The sequence below is a fragment of the Mytilus galloprovincialis genome, chromosome 9 (assembly GCF_965363235.1).
Source record: "Mytilus galloprovincialis chromosome 9, xbMytGall1.hap1.1, whole genome shotgun sequence".
NCBI lineage: Eukaryota > Metazoa > Mollusca > Bivalvia > Mytilida > Mytilidae > Mytilus > Mytilus galloprovincialis.
The window spans coordinates 34714609-34735138 of record NC_134846.1 but is presented as its reverse complement, the minus strand read 5'-3'; the positions used below and the strand labels follow the sequence as shown (position 1 = coordinate 34735138).

The 20530-nt window shown below is 32.6% G+C and overlaps 1 protein-coding gene across 1 annotated transcript; it reads left to right on the top strand.

The window, feature by feature from the left end:
- The first annotated feature begins 896 nt into the window (after positions 1-896).
- LOC143046538 (uncharacterized) lies at positions 897-2501 on the top strand. Its single transcript, XM_076219694.1, has one exon. It carries the CDS (start codon positions 897-899, stop codon positions 2499-2501), a length of 1605 nt encoding a protein of 534 aa, XP_076075809.1.
- Positions 2502-20530: the final 18029 nt, after the last annotated feature.

Sequence of the window (20530 nt, the reverse complement as noted above, 5' to 3'; positions counted from 1 at the left end):
TTGATATTCTTCTTAATTGCATGATTCTTACAACGACTGACACTGAAGTTTAGCACATCAAGCTTTAAATTCGCTATTGGTAAGGATTCGATTCATACCGGCCTGTAAATAAAATTAAAAACTTAACAAATCAATTGAAGGTGGGTTGAACCTGGTTTTATAGCTAGTTAAACTACTCACTTGTAGGACAACAGTTGTTTAAAGTTTCGTTCTATTGACAAAATTGGGTGAGTAATAGAAACAAATAAACCATTAGCGCTTGCCATACTGTATATACAACTTTCTATTGTTGAAGATCGTATGTTTGTCCGTCAAATGTTTTGGTATTCTGTGTTTTTTGTCTTGCGTTCTCATTAATGTGTTGACGTCTACAAAATGGATAAGATTAATGATATGTTCGTACCAATTGTATAATTTCGAGATTTCACCAAATATATTCACGATGTGATCCAACTAAATATAATTTGGTGAACTTTAATTTGGTATATTTGAAAACAAATCTTGAAAAAAAATATTTACTGTTGCAATAGTTCATACAAAATCTTCCTCATATTGGGTATTTCATTTTAGTGCCCATTTTAAAGATGTAACAATATTCTATTATGTTTGGCAAATAGATGATTACGGTTTAGTGCACTTATTGATATGATGATGTAAAAGTTAATATACAATGTAATATGCTTTAAATTGATCTACGTATACACATACAGTCAATGTATTTCATCTATGATCAATAAATGTGTAAGAAATTGTAGACGTTTAAAGAACGTAAATTTTCAATAAGTCAATAATACCATGAATACCTATTGAAATGTATATATGAACTACATAAGTCTAGATTTAACATGATAAGGAAGTGATTCCGGCAGACATTTCTGAAGTTAAACGAATTCAGTATGGCCTGCGGAGGGGAACAGATTCCAGTTTCATGTGGTCTATGTGAGGAGGAAACCAAAATCAAATGGAAGTGCGTTGACTGTGACATGCTCCTGTGTGATAAGTGTAAAGAGAAAATTCATGTGAAATTTACCAAGGATCATAAAGTCATTTCAATTCAGGAATTGAGGTTCCATTATGAAGAAATAGATTTTTCCAATTTGAGTTGCAGAAACCATACAACGCAATCATGTGTGATGTTTTGCAAAATATGTGACTGTTTAGTATGTCCTCTTTGCATAACTGAGACCCACAATGGGCATGGTTTGGTACCCATCGGAGAGGGATATGATACCAGTATTGGTAAATTTAAGACTAAACAAAAGAAGATTAGTACGGAAATAGAGGAATTGAAGAAAAGAAAAGCAAAATTGAAGTATATAGATAAAGCTGAACAGTTTAAATATAAACATACCACAAAGAAAATGGAGTTTCAGAGATCTGAATTGAAGAAAGATGTTGATAAGCACATAGATAAATTAAAATCTGAAATATCGAAAAGATGGAGATGTCTTCATCAATCTCTCAAAAAAGAAGAAAGTGAACTGACACTGCTGATTCGAAGCATGAAATCTGAAAATTCAAAAGTCGATGAAATCATCCAATCAGAGAATGCCGAAAGCGTCTTTTGGGATGGTTTGGAGTCAGTTCATGACATAGAGGAAACAGTCATGTCTTGCACGGTGTTCGATACAGTTCCAACATTTCTATCAGGACAAATAACAGCTATTAACATAGGTTCATTAGAAAATATTCATAGTAAGGGTGAAATCAAAAGTATTAAACATTTTGACACTGAAATTTCTGATGTTGCTTCAATGGCATCATGTTCTGAAGACGTGTTGTGGATAACTAACCAAGCAGTTGTACAAAAAGTTAGAATAGAAGAGAGTAGTTTAAAGATAATTGATCAAAAAGACATTGAAATATTAGGCATGGCATGCACACAATCTAAAGATCTCCTTTTGATTGCAAAAGAATCGTCTATCGTTAAACAGATCAGTAACCAAACAGGAGAAATTACTGATTCTAAGTACGAGGTAGAGGATTTAGAGATATCTGCTATTCATGTAAATCCAGATGGAAAAGTTACTGTTGGTGCTTATAGTGGGGAAATAAGCATTCCAGCTGTAGGAAGACGGGTTGTTATAGTAATGGATAGAAGTGGAAAACATGAAACAACTTATCAATATGACAGACAAGGCAAACTTTTATTTACATTCATTCTTAATATTACCAGAACAAACAATGGTAATATCTTTGTTGTGGACACGTTATTAAAAGATGGGGGAGGTAGACTGGTGATACTGAGTGAAGATGGAGAAGTTCTAAATACCTTCAGTGGTTTGTTAGAAACAGACTCAAGGGAAATGAGTGACTCAGACTTAGAATCAAAATCGGACTCAGAATCTGAATCAGAATCAGAATCGACTTCAGACTCAGAATCTGAATCAGACTCGACTTCAGACTCATTCAAACCTGCGAATGTATTCACTACTCCATCTGACAATATTATTCTATCAAACTTTGACAATGGCATTTTGTTTTTTCTAAACAATGCTTGAAATTTAATTTCTTGGTGTGACACAAATAGGGTTGGAATAATTCATCCTTACTCTTTTTGTACGACTGGATCTGGACAAATATACATAGGGTGTTTTACATCTGAAGGAAGTAATGATAATGCCAAAATATATGCAGTGGATCTTTTGTGAGTTAAAACAATTCAGTTCATGTGGAAAGTCAGATTCTTTTAATACTATTGCAAAGGCAGTGGTTGAACTTGTTGCAAATAAATATCTTTTAAATATTGCTTACTATATGAATATTTGGACAATGTGTTGTAAATTTTAAAGTGGACCTTTGCAGTTCTTCTAATAGATAAAGAAGATAAAATTTTAATCATTTAATGAAAAATATTACGTCTATTTTAGACAGGACGATTTTTTTTATATTTTAGATAAACATTCATAATCACCAGAGACACTAACGAACAATGTGATAACTATTGACAATTAAATTTCTTTAGAATCATAACATATATACCATATAGATCAGTATAACACAAATGATTCGTCTAATTTGATTGTATTCAATCTGCTTATATCAAAAAGAAAAGGGGAAAAAAGAAGAAAAAAACTTCAGTGAAAAAAAAGCTAGAATGAATGGATCAAGACATATACCTTTAACTCTTAAATATAAAAGTACATGTATAAGAATGGCCACCTGTGCCAAATACAAAGAAAATTTGGCAAATAATGTTTGCAATTATGCAATTATTGATTGTTTTAAGGACAATAAGAAATCTACTGGATACCTAAACCACAGGGCATTATCATGCCAACTCTAGACGCAGTAGATATAAATATTAACCACAACCTAAAGCATTGAAGAAATGATTATGCCACCATTAGACTATACTGAAGCAATATGTATTAATCTATATTGCAATTTAAGAATAACATGACAATAAGTAGTTATCAAAGGTACCAGGATTATAATTTAGTACGCCAGACGCGCGTTTCGTCTACATAAGACTCATCAGTGACGCTCATATCAAAATATTTATAAAGCCAAACAATTACAAAGTTGAAGAGCAATAAGATGTCATCCAACGAGAAAACAAAGGGCATACAAGTGAATCTTTATATTTCTCTGTATTTATTGTAAAAGACACATAGAGGGGCGAATGATACCAAATGCACAGTCAAACTCATAGATCGAAAATAAACTGACAACTCCATTGCCAAAATAGACAAAAAAAATAAATAAAAAGACAAAAAAAAGACAAATGATAGTTCACAAGAAAGTTTTAAAGTTTAAGTAAACTAAAGACTTAACAACCAGAACCCCCCCCCCCCCCCCAAAAAAAAAACAAAAACAAAAAACTGGGGGTGATCTCAAGTGCCCCGGAAGGGTAAGCAGTTCCTGCTCTACATGTGGCACCCGTCGTGTTGCATATGTTTTTACAAATCTGGTACATAGTCTTATTCAGTAGGTCACATTCGTGAAACGTGAAAGGGATTGTAGTAACGACATAAGGAACATATCCCATAGCATCTGTTTAACGGTAATTCCATAACGGTCAATCAACTCGTGGTGGCGTCCGTAAAATTAACGAAGGGATGAATTCAACTTTACCATTTAGAATTCTTGGTTTAATAGCTTCCTTGTGAGCAGCAACCCTCAATCGAGGAAATATTAATAGGAAATACAAGCCCGGGAATATCGTATCAATTGGGAGATATATACTCCGTATGCAAGCGCTGCTGGAATGTTGCTACATGGAAATGGAAAATTTTTACAATTCTGAATCTTAAATCATCTCTTTTGTCGTAAAGTTTTGTTTTCAATCAACCCTCGTTGTAAATTTCTGGATGTAAGTCAAGATATGAGGCAGACTTAACTGTATCTGTAGTACCCTTCATCTCTAGTTCGATGGGATAAATTCGGTAAACATAGTCACAAAATGTTGAATTATTTAGTGTGAGAACATCATATATGTAGCGGAAAGAAAAGTTAAAGGATAATGATAACTTCTTATCTTTCTTCCTTTTATTCCCATTGGAATACCGACAGTCTGTTGAAAAACACGTCCTCCAAATGTAAAAAAATATTTTTCAATTAAGAAATCAAGTATCTTGATAATGCCAGTTTCAGAAATGTGTCAAACAAAAACATAAGTCGAATGAAAAGAGAATATCATGACCAAAAATAAGATTACAAATATTCAAACAAAAGTTTATAATTACGTCACATATACATAACACTCTACAAAATAAGCCAGATGAGGAAGAAATTTCTTGTCTAAAACCACTTATACATTGATCATAAATTATTGATAAATCTGTCAGCATCTAACTAAGTAGCCACACATTGCTTGGATTATATTTCATATTATGACCCAAATCTAGGTTTCCCCTCTATGTATTTTTATCTCCAGTAGTTAGATGATATATTTATAGTCACAAAACAAAAGATTTAGAGAGAATGGTTTCCTGAAAATGAACTTAATTAAGGTAAGAATTTATAATTTTATTCAATTAGAAGTACTTTAAACCTTCAGTTTTTACAAAAATATATATTAATGGGTCTTTATAATGTAAAGATATCTGCAAATACATATACAATGTACATACATTTTGTATGTAATATAAGACATATCTATAAAAAAAACTAGAATACATGTATAATTTCAACTAGAATAAATTCATATCTTTCTTAACTTATTAATACTGTCCCTAAAAGATAGATTTTTACATCTTAAACAATACTTTCACTTTTTAATAGACTAGGAACTTCACAAAAATGATTTTAAATTCATTTAATTCCTCTAACAAATTATTTAAGAATACTTTTTGGTTATGTTTTGTAGAAATATGTCCAAATTTAAAGATTTGTATACCTTTAAAGAAGAAGGAATTGCAGATAATCTACTATATATTGACCAGTTATATAGCTTCATAAAAGAAAGAGTAACCGAAGATGATAAATACAAAATAAATCGACCAAATTTTGTAAGGGAGTTTAAGGGACACAAAGAAGGCATTAAATCCCTGAGTCATGGTAATGCTATTACTATTTCTTCAGCGGTCAGATACATCTTCAACCACTTCGATGACTACCGGATTTGTCAAGAAATTGGACTGCAAATATCAAGTACAGCATTTAATAGCCAGTCAACGGAGCAAACTAAAACACTGTTTTCTTTGTATAAAGCCATATCTGAATTTGACACGAAGCAAATAACTTTAAAACTGAATGAGAGGTTGGAAATAGATGATACAAATTTCTGTATACCATCTATTGAAAATACTTACAGAACCGATTTTTCAGATTTTGAATGGAAAAAAATATGTATTTTCGAAAATTACTACAGTAAATATGTTGCATCTTCTGAAGACCATTATGAAACTGCATTAAAACAGAAATGGGAGACATTTGAATATTTAAAGAAAATTACTTCAATGTCAAGGAACTTTGAAAAACTAAATAAAAGTACCATTAAAGCAAGAACTTTAAGACAAAAGGTATACACACATTCCCAAAACATCTTGATATGGACAAGAAAGAAACATTTTCCTGCTGTCATTGAATCTCAACTGATGAAAAAGTTTGATATCATTAATCCAGACATAACATTTCCACCTGTATGTGTTGACACACCTCAATCTATTGACACAAACTCAGTTATGCTTATTTTTTCGTGTATAGAATCTGAAAAATATGAAGAATACACTAAGATTGCCACAAATTTTCTACAGAATAAGCATCACCTTAATGCTAGTCAAATCATCTTTGTATCACCAGAGACAATTGAAAATTACAGACGTCCAAACAACGGAATTGCAAGATTTCATTTAAGGGACGATTTGCTACAGGGGAAACTTGAAAATGACATCATTCAAGTAATTCAGCCGGCCAGACAGTCCTTTAATGAAAATGAGTCCAATGAATGTGATGCCTGCTTTAATCATTGTGATTTAGTTAAACCACTATCTTTACATAACTTTGAATTGTTGGAAGAATGGTTTCTAGATATACCACTTGATATACAGATTATCCTGGACAAGTTTATAAATAGAGACTCCTTTTACAGCAGTGGCAACAAAAAAGCATTCTTGCTTTCTAAAATGGAAATATTGTATGGAGCCTACGACATACTTCTCAACACTTTTAACAAGAACTATATTGGTATACTCCAACAGGCGAACACTGATGAATTAGCAATGCATTTTCAAAGTATAACAACAGTATTTTCTATCGCTAGTAATACAGGTATCTCTACGAGTTTGGTGACAGCAGAAAAAAAGATAAAGGAAAAGGCAACAGACGACCTGTGTTACTACAATACTTACTTAAAGAAATTTCCCTTTCATTATCAAACAACTACAGGTATAGCAGATCAATTAGTAAACCTAAGAGACTGCCACCTAATACTGATGATGGATAACATAGTTAGGATGACTTTCCGTTCTGATCCTAATCCTGGAGAAAACAGATCAGGACAACTATGCACACTGCCTTTAACATTGCAAGGTTTACCAAAAGACAGTTCAGTTACAGATTCATGGCATACTGCAGACTGTTTAAAAGATCAGAATTGTCAGTGCAAGAAAGACACCAAGCTGCGAAAGGAAGATTTTGATAATGCACTAGTATCCTTAACCAATGAGGAGACAGTTTGTTGGGAAAGATTTCAGAAGCTGTTGACATGGGGAAGTGTACCCTTATGGAAAAAACTAAGAACAAGTAAGTTTGTTAAATAAAAGTACACATATTTTGTAGTTAGTTTTCCAATAATTGACCAAAAAACACACTGAAGTGCACACTCTATTACAGAGCCGCCACAAGACATCCTAGTGGACAGAAATTAAAGAATAAGAATAAATGGTGTTATTTTCAATTACTTTTTAGAGATGCAATTAATACAAAAAAGAAGATGTGGTATGATTGCCAATGAGACAACTATCCACAAAATACCAAAATGACACAAACATTAACAACTATAGGTCACCGTACAGCCTTCAACAATGAGCAAAGCCGAAACCGCATAGTCAGCTATAAAAGGACCCGATAAGACAATGTAAAACAATTCAAACGAGAAAACTAACGGCCTTATTTATGTAAAAAAATGAACACTTATTTGCTTTCTAATTTAGGAAAATTGACTATTTTGAAATAGGTATTCCGTGAAGTTCACTCAAATACTGTTCTCTCACTAAATTCTTATCATCATTATAGCACTTTTTTTTTACATTTTTCAGCAAATCTTGTATCTCTTCAACAAAGTATAGATCATAATTGGACAGAAGAGGACAGTTTATCAGATTTGGTAAGTTTCTATTTAACACTTCTAATAATTATATTAACAAGGTGATAATGTAGGTAGTTATTAAGATATATTTGAAGATAGAAAGACCAATATACAAGAACATTTTTAATTGACAATTATGAAATAAAGTTTAATGGTAATGATGGCAATTACTATGATACATATAGTTTGCACTAAAATTGGTATCGTGCATTATTTCCCCTTTCAACAGGACAAGTTTCAAACATATCAGATTAAACCTAAAAAAAAAATAGTTATATTATATATGATATATCAAGTAAGTTACACCTTTTTAAGCATATTTCTTCTTTTTCAGTCTGACCTTCTATTGAATGTAGATGAATTTGAACAAGAATACACTAATGATGACCTTTCAGAAATAGAGGAAGTACATCAGTTTGAAAAGGAAGAGTATGAGGATAACCTGGATTCTTTGGTCCAAACAGCAAATCTTTTGTATCAAACTTCAGAATTACTGTCTAATGACATTAATATGTCTGGAATTTTTGAATTAGATTTGCAACAGAATGATTTGGAAGACTCATTCAGTCATCTGCATATTGAGTCAGATGACACAGAAACATCCATTCCTACATTGGACAGTACAAGTTGTATATCATCACCAAGTCATTCACAAGCTTCAACTGTTTTAAAAACCTTTGGATTTGAGAAGTACAATGTCCCGCCTCTTCTTTGCAGACATCCACCACCAGCAACTGGAAGAGATGATGACATTCTCAAGCTCAGAGAAATTTTGGATGATGTGTTAATAAAGACTGGACGTATTAACATGTCATATGAAGGAAAGGATAGGATTTTGTTTGGACCAGACAACAAAATTGGGGCAAACCTATTACAGCTTCTCTCTCAAGACAACAAATATCGTCACTTTTTACCTGAATTTCCCCTTCTTCATTTACGCAAGTCAAAAATAAATACACTTTTCAGTGCCTATAAAGATGCTGGTTTATTGCAGCTTCTCATGTACATGTGTGATGATGAAAAGAAGGAATGGACAAAACTTATATCAATGGAACATATTGATGTTGCTACCAGATTTGTTAGACGTTTGTCACTTTCCTTTCATGTAGCATTTTTGTGTCGCTTCCTTCAATGCATTGATGATAAAGATGCTGAGTCTGTCTTGGATATGCTGGAAAGTGGTCAAATATCATCAGAGACTTGGCACAAACAACTTAGTGAATTTATGGACGCTGGGAGTTCAAAAAATTCAACATTTAGATTGCACATGGAAATGATGCAGCATTGTGATGAAGTGGTTGCAGTTTATTTGGCAGAACGTTTAGGAGGATTTGATGGATACAATCTACTTTTAGGTGCCGTAAAGTCATCATTGTTATTTTCGTTTTTAAATGGTGCATCTTCATATGGTCCATTTTGTGTACGACTGCTACTTGAGCATTTTAGTGCAGGTCATTTTCACCAGTGTATGAAGAAAACACTTTATTCAACACCAATTGGAAATACTTCAACCAATTTTGCCAGTGATTCAAAGAGGGAAATGGATCATCAAGATGTTATACGCGGATTTAGATCTGGTTCTACACTTCCCGCTGTAACTAGTAGAATGTCTCTGATAGATTCATTAAATGAAACACACCAAAGAAGAACAATTGACAGAGAGAAAAGTTCTGATAATGGACCCAATGAAACCAATCAATCTGATGTTGAATGGAAATTAACAGAAGTTGATCTAAACCACATCATACCAACAGCCTCATTGATATTACGTAGAGGAGGATTAAACTTAGAAGAAAACACAATGCCTGAAAATGTCTACAATACTAAAAAGTTGTTTCTGCCCCCTGCAATTTTAGATGAAATCACATTTGATGTTGGAAAGTATCTTGTAAAAAGATTTCTCGTAAATAATCAGCTATTGGGGATGAAAACAGATGACATGCCTGACATAAGAAATTTCAAGGGGCCACCAACTCTTTTATCAAAAGCCAAAAGGAGCAAAGGCATTACCTTAAAAAGGACATCAGAAAAAACAACAACAATAACAAAATCTGAAAGAGAACTTAAAGAAGAGGAAAGAAGTAAGACTCTTAAGAAGGAAAACCAAATGGCTGACTTGCTGAGTTCAGAGATGAATATGTGTCAGTCACTAGTAAAACCTGACTGCTCAAAGCCAAAAGTGATGAAGTCTAAAGGTATTCAAGAGGCATTAATTTCAATGCTTGCTGATCTAAAGAGCGAAAAGAAAGATTTGATAACACTTGGTACTAATACAATACCAAATACCATATCAACTTCAATTCAAATGGCAACAGTAGAATTTGCAGGTGTAAAGTTTAAGGCTAAAGTGTCTACAGGAATCCAGTACATCAGATATGTCCAAAATGCTGTTTTAACGAATATAGTACAAAGCTTGCCAAATCTAGAAAGAGTTGTTTTATGCGAAGAAAAATATTCATTCACACCTGACCATTTTAAAGCCGCTACTCATCAACAAAGAAAAGCTAAGGAGAAACTAACAATATCACATCTTAGAGATCCAGATGCTGCCATAAATGCTGCAACTTTCAGGAAAGATGACATTATAACCACAAGAGAAGGGAAAAGTCTGATAAGTAAGTTTTTGGCGGCAAATGCTGTAGACCTGCGAATAGATGCTAATGTTATACTCGACATAGATAGCGAATTGAATCTACAGAGAATACAATGCCATCATGGGGAACATTGTACCTGTGAGTATTACACAACACCAATAAGGTGTATCTTTAAAAAATCACAGCAACAACCAACTGTTCAGGATTTAATCACTGTCTCCCAAAGAAAGGGAGAGGCAGAAATGGCCCAGATAGATTGGCTTCTTGGTGAACAATCGTTATTTACTCCCTCGTTTCACTCCTCCGAAAATAAATTTTGTCTTAACTATATATCGTAGAAGAAATACCAAACACAGTATAGGGTTGTGCGTTCGCTACAAGATCGCCTTTTAATTCAACATGTTCAACATAAATATATACAATAGTCATACATAAATGAATCAATATTTACCATACACAAGTCGAATAGAAACGATAAGGTAACATATAAAAAGGGTGGGAGGGTTGGGAATAGTATACCAAACTAACCTAGTCCTTACTATCTTGTACCGAGCGTCGCATTGGTCAAACACACCTCAAATCTTCCTTATATACCGACTGCCAAAATCGTCCGTGCAGAAAGGAATTAAATGGGTAATACCCCATCTCATTTAAATTTAGAAAGACCTTTATATATATAAAACATGTAGCCGTAAAGAAATGTATAAACTATCTCCCTCCATGTCAGCTTGTAGCATACTAACATCAGGTGATATTGATGCAATTCCGATACATCTTTATTCATTATCCAAGAAGTGGCCACAAGTAAATGGAAGATACAGTCACACTGTTTCTGTGATTTTACAAAAGCCACACAAAAAAATGGACATATATAATCTTACAGACATGATGGAAATCTTAGAAAGTAGTTTTAAAAATGAGGATGATATTGTGAAAAAAGTATCCATCGTCCTTTGTATGGGAGGCAATGATTTTATCCCAAAATTCCATAATATTTCACATAAGAAGATGCTAAGTTTATTTATGTCAAATGAACATTTTCGCCTGAACTTGTTTGAGAAATCTGAGAAAAATATTCACCAACTTAATACAACAGTGTACAAAGATTTTGTCAAAACTTTATTTTCTTCTATGTCTAATATTCAAGATTCTTTTGAAGAAGTAAGACACAACTCAATGTTTTGCAAACAGCGGAAAACCAAAAACCATATGGACACAAACTTACTTCGGAATGCAAAACTGTGGCTGCCCCCTGAATCTTGTTTAGATAGAATGGCAGAGCTGGTTAATTTGCAAATTGAATATTTGGAAACTACTGGAGATTCAATGGCAAAATTGCCAAACTTTTTAGAAAAGGACTGTTTGAAAATGACAGAAACAGGTGAAGTTGAGTACCATTTTGGACCTCTAGACCGGGAAAACATTGAACATTTGTTAGGAAACCATAAAAGACAAATGAAGGAAACACCACAGAAAGGAAAGAGAAAGAAAAAAATGCTTACATCAACGCCATCTAAGGCTAATACTTCATCTAAATAAATGCATATGATGATGACAATTGTTGACTCTATGAAACTGACATTATTAAAATACTATGCTTATTTTTAATGAAGAATTTTTTTTCCAATTTGAAGGACGTGCAAAAATCTAGTGTACATTTTGGACAAAATCATATTTCACAAAAGTAAATGCAACATTCTTGTGTATATTTTAGACGAAACCATTTTTTATCGAAGTTAATGTTTAATTCGTGTGCAAGTTTTATACAAAATATCAGCAGCAAATTCGAACAGATATTAGAAAATAAATAAATTATTTCATTTTCTTTATCATTTTTCTCTTTTTTTTTCTGTGTTTCAGTTTTCACTGAAGTTATTATGTATGTTTGTGTTTTTTATACCTGCACTTAAAGATTCATGTCTTTAGTGTAAAGATTTTCAGCAACTTTTTATCACACATAAATGGTATGTTTGTCAGTAAATATATTTTTGTAAAGCCTTGATGATATTTTCTTGAAAGATATATTTCTATATAATCTTTTTAAAAATGCATATATATAGTTTTCTGTTAAACTGTCTGAAATATACATATTTAATATAGGTTTATATTTCACATTCACTTTTTAGATCTGATTACAACAGTGTATTTAAAATTAGAGATCTTTTACCCCCCCCCTTTTTTTTCTTTTCTTTTCTACGTTAACCTTTGTATTGTAAAGAAAATATCTGATTCAGAGTTAAAATCTATTTTTATCTCTGATCATGTTTCATCGAATGAAGCTGTGTACCTAGCAGCATGGGTTAATATAAATGACATGTTAATTTGAAGTTATGCAGTTAACTGATAAAAATACTGATAAGGTGCCTAGTCAAAACGACAAGGTTTCACTGGCTTATTTTAGAGAGTGATAAGGATTTAGAAGTACGAACCCCATCACAAACCAGGAGTGAACTCAGGCGAAAATTTGAAGTGTTATAAGATCGTTCTCCAGTTAACTCTCCCATGGTTTAATTCCTCATTATTTAGATCCCCCACTTTCTAATTGGGCATATATAGTGATTAGACAGCCTTATCATATGCCTCTCTAGTTGCTTGTTTTTCCACTTTTGTAATCCACATCTAATTGACTATGCTGTTGTGTTCCCTGCCGGAGGAAGGTGGTATCCACTGGGTACTCCAGCTTCCTCCACCAATAAAAACTGACCGTAATAATATAGCCAACGGAGTTCAATGTGATGTTAAAATTAAACATTCAATCATGTAAGGTATAACTGTATCTGAATAAAATGGCATTACTGGTATTGAAAGAAGAATCAGTAAATTCACATGATGTAATTTTGCACCTCCTGTTTTATTTTTTAACCTGAGTGATTTGTGGGTTGTAGTTTAGGATTACGTGGATATGGTCAGATCTGCACACGATAGAACATAGTTTGTATCGGCTTCCATAAACTCTAATTGTGATTTGAGAATCTTTACCATATTATGCCATTATGCACCTTTCATTTTGTTTTTAGATCAACATTAATTTTGGGGTTTCCCTTTAAGCTGGGAAATCATAAGATTTGCAAGTGGCAGTTGAATCACTTTTATGAGACCTGCATGTAATACATGTATCTCTAGTTTGAGGTTCGATTTAGGCGAACTATATTGAAAATATGCAGTTAAAAGATCCAGATAAAACACTTCACAACACAATCATGTATAGAATAAATATACATTGTCACAAAACATAAAAAAAAGTCTTAATTTGTACAACTACTAGATAGAGATAAAATGCAAGACAAGCACTTATATCCTGTTTTAAGCCGATTAATAAAGTATGGCTGTTCTTGTTAAACTACAACTTTAACAACAGTTCTTAATGAACAATTTTGTGTAAAAGCAATTAACTTTAAATTTGAAGTTGATGACGCAAAGATTTTGTGGACCTGTATTTTTTATTGACGTCATTGATACAAATTCGACGTAAACACTGTATCATTGTCACAAAGAAGTCATTACACGGTAAATAAACGGAACAGTAGTATAGCGGTGTTCACAAGTTATGAATCGATTAAGAGAAAACAAATCCGGGTTACAAACTAAAACCGAGGGAAACACATTAAATATAAAGACAATGGAAGAACAAGAACACCGACGTGCAACAAACCAAACACCAAAAAAAAATTAAAATGGAAACGAATTATTTGATAACAACTGTCGTATTCCTAACTTGTACAGGACACCTTTATAAGAAAATATGGGGGGGGGGGGGGGGTGAAGCTGGTTTAATGGCTAGCCAAACATCCCACTTTATGACAAAAAAGTATATTGCTAAAATTACATCACTACTTGACAGCACTAACACATGCAAGAACATTCATCACAGAGAAACGCTTAAACAAATAATATAATAGTAGACATAATATGCAAACCGCAGAACAACAACGAACATATTCCATCAACGACAGACACCACAGAATATCACAAACACTGACGTAAGCGATTAAAAGAAATATACGGCCAATGTAATTGTGGCAGTATAATCTCAAACAAACAGATAAACGTATGACTATTTCTGCTTCTATTGGCACTTATGTAATTAAAATCCAAACTGAAATTGATCCCATTATAATTTTGGAAAAGGGAGCAGGCGTTCATGGCATATAAAAATTGTAAGTCATGTATATTTAAGTCCATATACGATGCATACAGCCAGGATCATACTGCGTCAGAATTATCTCCCCATTACGCCAGTTCATTTTCACAATCGTCGAAATGGAAGCCATTGTAGGGATGACGCGCTACCAATTTTGCTCATGGAAACCGATAAATTTATCCACATTGCACCATTACGATCCTTATATGTCAGTTGTATTTTAAAAGACAAATGTATCAACTAGCTAATGAGCATCATTTAATGATTTTGTCTGCATTGATTCAACTTAAAACTATTGTCTGATCGGTTGTCAGGTGGAATTTTCGAAAATTCATAAACATTTAAAAAAATTCTAATTAAAAATTTCGTAGAAGGGCAGACTACATTTTTTTAGTGTATAAAGACTATAAACCCTAGTTTGTACACACAAAAAATTATATTTTTTCAAAGATATGCATTTTCATCATCCAACTTGAAAGACTGTCGTCAAGTACTTTCAGTAAAAAAATAGCTATTCGAACACACCTTCTCTGTTTTTTGTGACTCATTAGATAGGTATTTCACTTGACCCATATATTTCATCTTTTAGTACTGTTATTTTTTTGTGTTATAAAGTAAATCTGTAGCTTTGATATATTAGAATAATAGAATCTGAAGCGAGACGATGTATTAAATAATTTTGCTTTGTACGATATCAAGACAAAATATTCAACTCAAACACGCCCTAAGATTTAAAGGTGCACTCGATTTTCTCTTTTCGATACAATTATTACCCATTTTGAGGATTTTTTTCTTGAGTTACATAATGGAAGGTCAGACACGAAAATTTTTGAACTAATAGATTGATATGTTATCCGTCCATGGTAATTTTTTCAAAAAAATCGGAGGTTATGCATTTTCTTCATCCAACTTGAAAGATACCCATGTCGTCGACTTGAAATCTAATTGTTCTGCTTAACTATGTACTAGATAAATTGAAAACTTATGCAAATGGCGTTTTTAAAATAAAACACCTCGTAATTGAGAAGAAAATTGTAATTTTCTTTGTTTCTATTAACTTTTAAAATTTTTGTCACTATAGTAAACAATACAGTACACATTTATCGCCTTCTCTAACAAAGAGCTTCGATTCTTTTGTTCTATTTCAACCGGGTTTCCGACTGTATAGTTGTTTTTCCTATGAGTTATTTCTATTGATAATATGCATAATATATATGAAGTGTTCATACAAAATATTAACAGTGTTAAGAGAGAGTCATATCTCTTGCACGTTTAAGACACCCTTGTAGATTTCGAAAAAAGGCAGGCTAATGCCGCTTTTAGTTTGACCGAAGACGACCAATAGCCGAAATGTCTTGCATAATGCTTATTGCTAGAACTAAACCATTTAAGACTGTAATATCGAAAACAATTACTGGATTTCCGAGAGAAAAAGCATGCCTCTGGGCGTGGGATTTTTCTCGCTGTGCTGTTGTTTTCTGCTCTTTGTTCGGGTTGTTGTCTTTTTGACACCTTCCCCATTTTCATTCTCAATTCATTCAAAACAAGCGAACCATTTCAGCATGGGAATTGAAAAAAAAAAAACACCTGTCTTTATGTATACAAGCATAATTTTGTTAGAATGGCTTGTTTTGTGTTTTGCATTGCTGTCTGATTGCGTTATATCAATCTACATAGAATCAGATTTTTTTTTATCTACGGTACTACAGGGTGTAGAAAATTATATTTGTGTGAATAATTTGAATTAAGCATACGTTAAAAATAACGCTTGACATATAATAGTTTGTTGAATACATTAGTCTAAGAGATAATATACAATTTTATATGCTGTAAATTGATCTACATACAATAAGTGTATTTCATCTATGATCATAAATTGTGTAATAAGTTGTAGAAGTTTAAAGCATTTAAATATTCAATGTCAATAAAACCTATTAAAATACAATGGTTATATGAACTACACTAGTATAATAGTTGGAGTAATAATACATTGCATTAAATAAAAACAACAGTAGTATACCGCTGTTCGAAATTCATTAATCGATTGAGAAAAAAAAAAACAAATCCGAGTACTAAATAAAACTGAGGGAAACGCACCAAATATAAGAGAAGAACTACGTCACAACAGAAAAACAACATTGAAATGTAACACACACAGAAACGAATTATAATATAACAATGGCCAGTTTCCTGGCTTGGTACAGGACATTTTAAGAAAAAAAACAATGGTGGGTTGAACCTGGTTTTGTGGCATGCCAAATCTCCCGCTTTTATGGCAATGTTAAATATAACTTTACATGACAGGACTACAATACAATATAGGACAGAAAAACACACGAATAATAGCTAACAAAAGGTACCAGATTTAAAATTTAATACGCCATACGTGCGTTTCGCCCACACAAGACTAACCAGTGATGCTCAGATGGAAAAAAATTTAAAAGAGTACAAAGTTAAAAAGCACAGACGACCAAAATTTCAAAACGTTGCGACCAATACGCCTAGGGTAAGAACATCTTTATTATTTAGAATAATTCATACTTTTGCAAACAGTAAATTTTATAAAATGACTATATAATAGACATACATGATAAAACCGAAGTGGTGACTAACTACAGTCACTACAGAATAAAAACGGATACATTACATGAAACAACCTAAACCAGCAAATGAAAATACACAGCCGAGTTAGTCAAAGCTATCAACGTAGTGACGTCACATTTGAATTTTAAAAAGATTTCCCAAAAATAAGATGGAATTAGGGTAGAATTCAAGATTAGATTTGTAAGACTGATATAATATTTATTAATAACAATGAAAATTATAATACTAATCAATATCAAACTGTGGTAGTAATTAGATAATAAATTGTATTATCTAGCTATGTCGGTTTAATTATCTTTACCAAGCAGACGAATACAACAGAAAAAATAAGATTTACAACTACAAACGTGAAGACATTTAACAAAATCCGATGAGAATAACAAATATAACATCAAAATTAAATACAAGAATGGAGTAATAAGGCATTGCATTAAATATATGAAATGTTAGTGCACACTGTATAATTTATACAACAACCAATGATCAGATTACTAAATAAATGCATATTGTTACCCAACAAAATATATGTCTGACTGTGGTATATGTTTGAAAAATATGTTCTTAGCACTTTTCCTTCAACGATGTACCAATGACTTATTGTACTAGGCATTTAAACTAGAAGATAGCAATGCATTATTTCTGCATACTTTTTTTTAAAGTGCTTGTAAATGTAAGCATATATACCGGTTGATATCGTAAGACAGATGTAACTATTAGATACATCCATAAAAGTGTTAGCTTTTGTTATGTAAAAGCATAAAAATGCAGGATTTACAAAAACATTTACCTACATATTTACAGTACATTGACAATTATAAGTTCCCATGGTATATCCTCTTTATTATGCATTACCTACATTAGTGTATCTATGATATTTTGCCTGCCCTCCTTTTGCGTCATTGGTGAGTATTTGCTTACGTCGTAACTACAATCCCCTTTCCTTTCATGAATGTGACCTACCTAATTAGACTATTTACCGGATTTGTTATCACATAAGCAACACGACGAGTGCCACATGTGGAGCAGGATCTGCTTACCCTTCCGGAGCACCTGAGATCACCCCTAGTGTTGTTTATTCTGTAGTTTTCTATGTTGTGTCATGTGTGCTGTTGTTTGTTTGTCTTTTTCATTTTTAGCAATGGCATTGTCAGTTTGTTTTAGGTTTATGAGTTTGACTGTCCCTTTGTTATCTTTCGTCCCTCTTTTGCAGACGAGACCCGTATCTGGCATACACAATTATAAGCCAGATATCCTTGATAAGTGTTTTAGTCAATGTTATGTTTAACTGTAAAAAATTCTGTTGTTTACAAAAAATATCTGGATTTCCAATAAAATGGTTAATGTACATGTAGCGACAATTTGTGAAGATGTTTAAGTACAGCATACCATTAATCAATCCTCTCTCTAACTGCCTTTATATAAACTTGAACTCAACAAATGGATTTGGAAACAATAGAACTTAAATAAAATTAGTATGAAATTGCAGTATATTGTTGAATACAGTATGTTTATCCTTTAGATTTGTTTTATTAATTGGCTCTGTGGCGCTGTCTTATTGCTTAAAATCAATTTACAATCTTACAATCAGTGTGTTTTATTCATGTTTATACGATGTGCAGAAAATTAAATTTTTGTTGTTTTTTACTTTAGTTAAAAATAACCCTTGAAATACAATAGTAGCATGGTTAAGGGACGACATCAAAAAATCAATGAAGGATAAAAAACTTAATTCAAATAGTTTGGGGATGGTGGTCAAAATAGCTGCAAGTTTTGGTTAAATAAAATCGATTTATATATATATCCTTATTGGTCAATCAATTTTTCACAAATTAAGTTAAGAGGAGGGCAGGGGGGGGGGGGGTTCATGAAAAAACTATATGAATTAAGTTTTTTATCCTACATTTTGATGTCGTCCCTAACTGCACAGGTCTAGATTTTACAAAATAAGAAGTAAAAATCGGCAGTCATGTTTGAAGTTTAACTTACCCAATATGGCCTGTGGAGGGGAACAAGTTCCAGTTACTTGTGGTCTTTGTGAGGGGAACTTTACGGTCAATTGGAAGTGCTTAAACTGTGACATGTTCATGTGTGACACTTGTAAAGAGAGAATGCATGTGAAATTCAAATTTACCAAGGATCACAAAGTTGTTTCTATGCAGGGCTTCATTCAGAAGAAATAAATTTTTCCAATATAAACTGTCATAATCATTTCAAACAAATTTGCTTTATGTTTTGTAAATCGTGTGACTGTTTAGTATGTCCTTCTTGTATCTCTGAAACTCATAATGGCCATGGTTTGGTGGCCATCAGAGAAGGATTTGACATTCAGATTGATAAATTGAAGAAAGGCCAAAAGAATATCAGAACTAATATAGACAATCTGAAGAAAAGAAAAATAAAGGTGGAGGATATTGAAAGAAGTGAACATTCCAAATTGGAAAATACAATGAAGAAATTCAAAACTCAGTATTTTCTACTCAAAAATGAACTTGAAAAGCACACGGATAAATTGAAATCTGAAATAATCGAAAGATGGGAAGATCTTCATGAATCAATAAAAAAAAGAAGAAAATGAAGTATCCATGCTCATTTTAAGTCAAGAATCCAAAAACTCGAAAATTGATGAAATCATTCAATCTAACAATGCTGAAAGAGTATTTGTGAATGGGTTAGGGCTGGTTCAATCTATAAAGGAAACAGTCGTGTCATCTTGCGCGAAGTTTGATTCTATTCCAACATTTCTTCCTGGACAAATTACTTCATGTAACATAGGGTCATTAGAAAATGTTCCTATAAGGGGCGAAATCAAAATTATCAAACAATTTGACACCGAAATATCTGTTTCTTAATGGCATCCTGTTCTGAAAACACATTGTGAATGTACTACAGAAAATTAAACTTAAAAAGGAGGAAAGAGTTTTAAGATAATTTATAAAAAAAGAAATTGAAATCTTAGATATTGCATATACGCCTTCTCATAATCTCCTATTCGTTACTCGAGGACATAGACTGAAGCGAATTTATGGTAAAACAGGTGAAATGACACGTCATAGGTATAAGGTTTAGTTCTATCAAATGTTCATGTAAACTCAGACGGAAAAGTCACTGTTGGTGCGTATAGTGGCGAAACCTGCTATCCAGTTGAAGGACTGTGAGTGGTGATTGTTATGGATAGAAGTGGGAAAAATGAAACTACGTACGAATATGATAAACAAGACAAGCCTATATTTACAAAATGTAAGTAATATTACAAAAACAAAAAATAGTAATATCTGTGTAGTGGACATATTATCAGAAGACGATGCAGCCAGGGCGGTAGTACTAAATGAGAATGGTGACGTTCTGAATACCGTCAGTGGCAATTAAAAAGCCATTTTTAAACCAATTCGTGTATTTTGTTCACAATCTGACTTTAGTGTTGGATCAAGCTTAAACAAT

Coding starts and splice junctions, on each gene's coding strand:
- LOC143046538 (XM_076219694.1), top strand. CDS start 897: ATGGCCTGCGGAGGGGAACAGATTCCAGTTTCATGTGGTCTATGTGAG.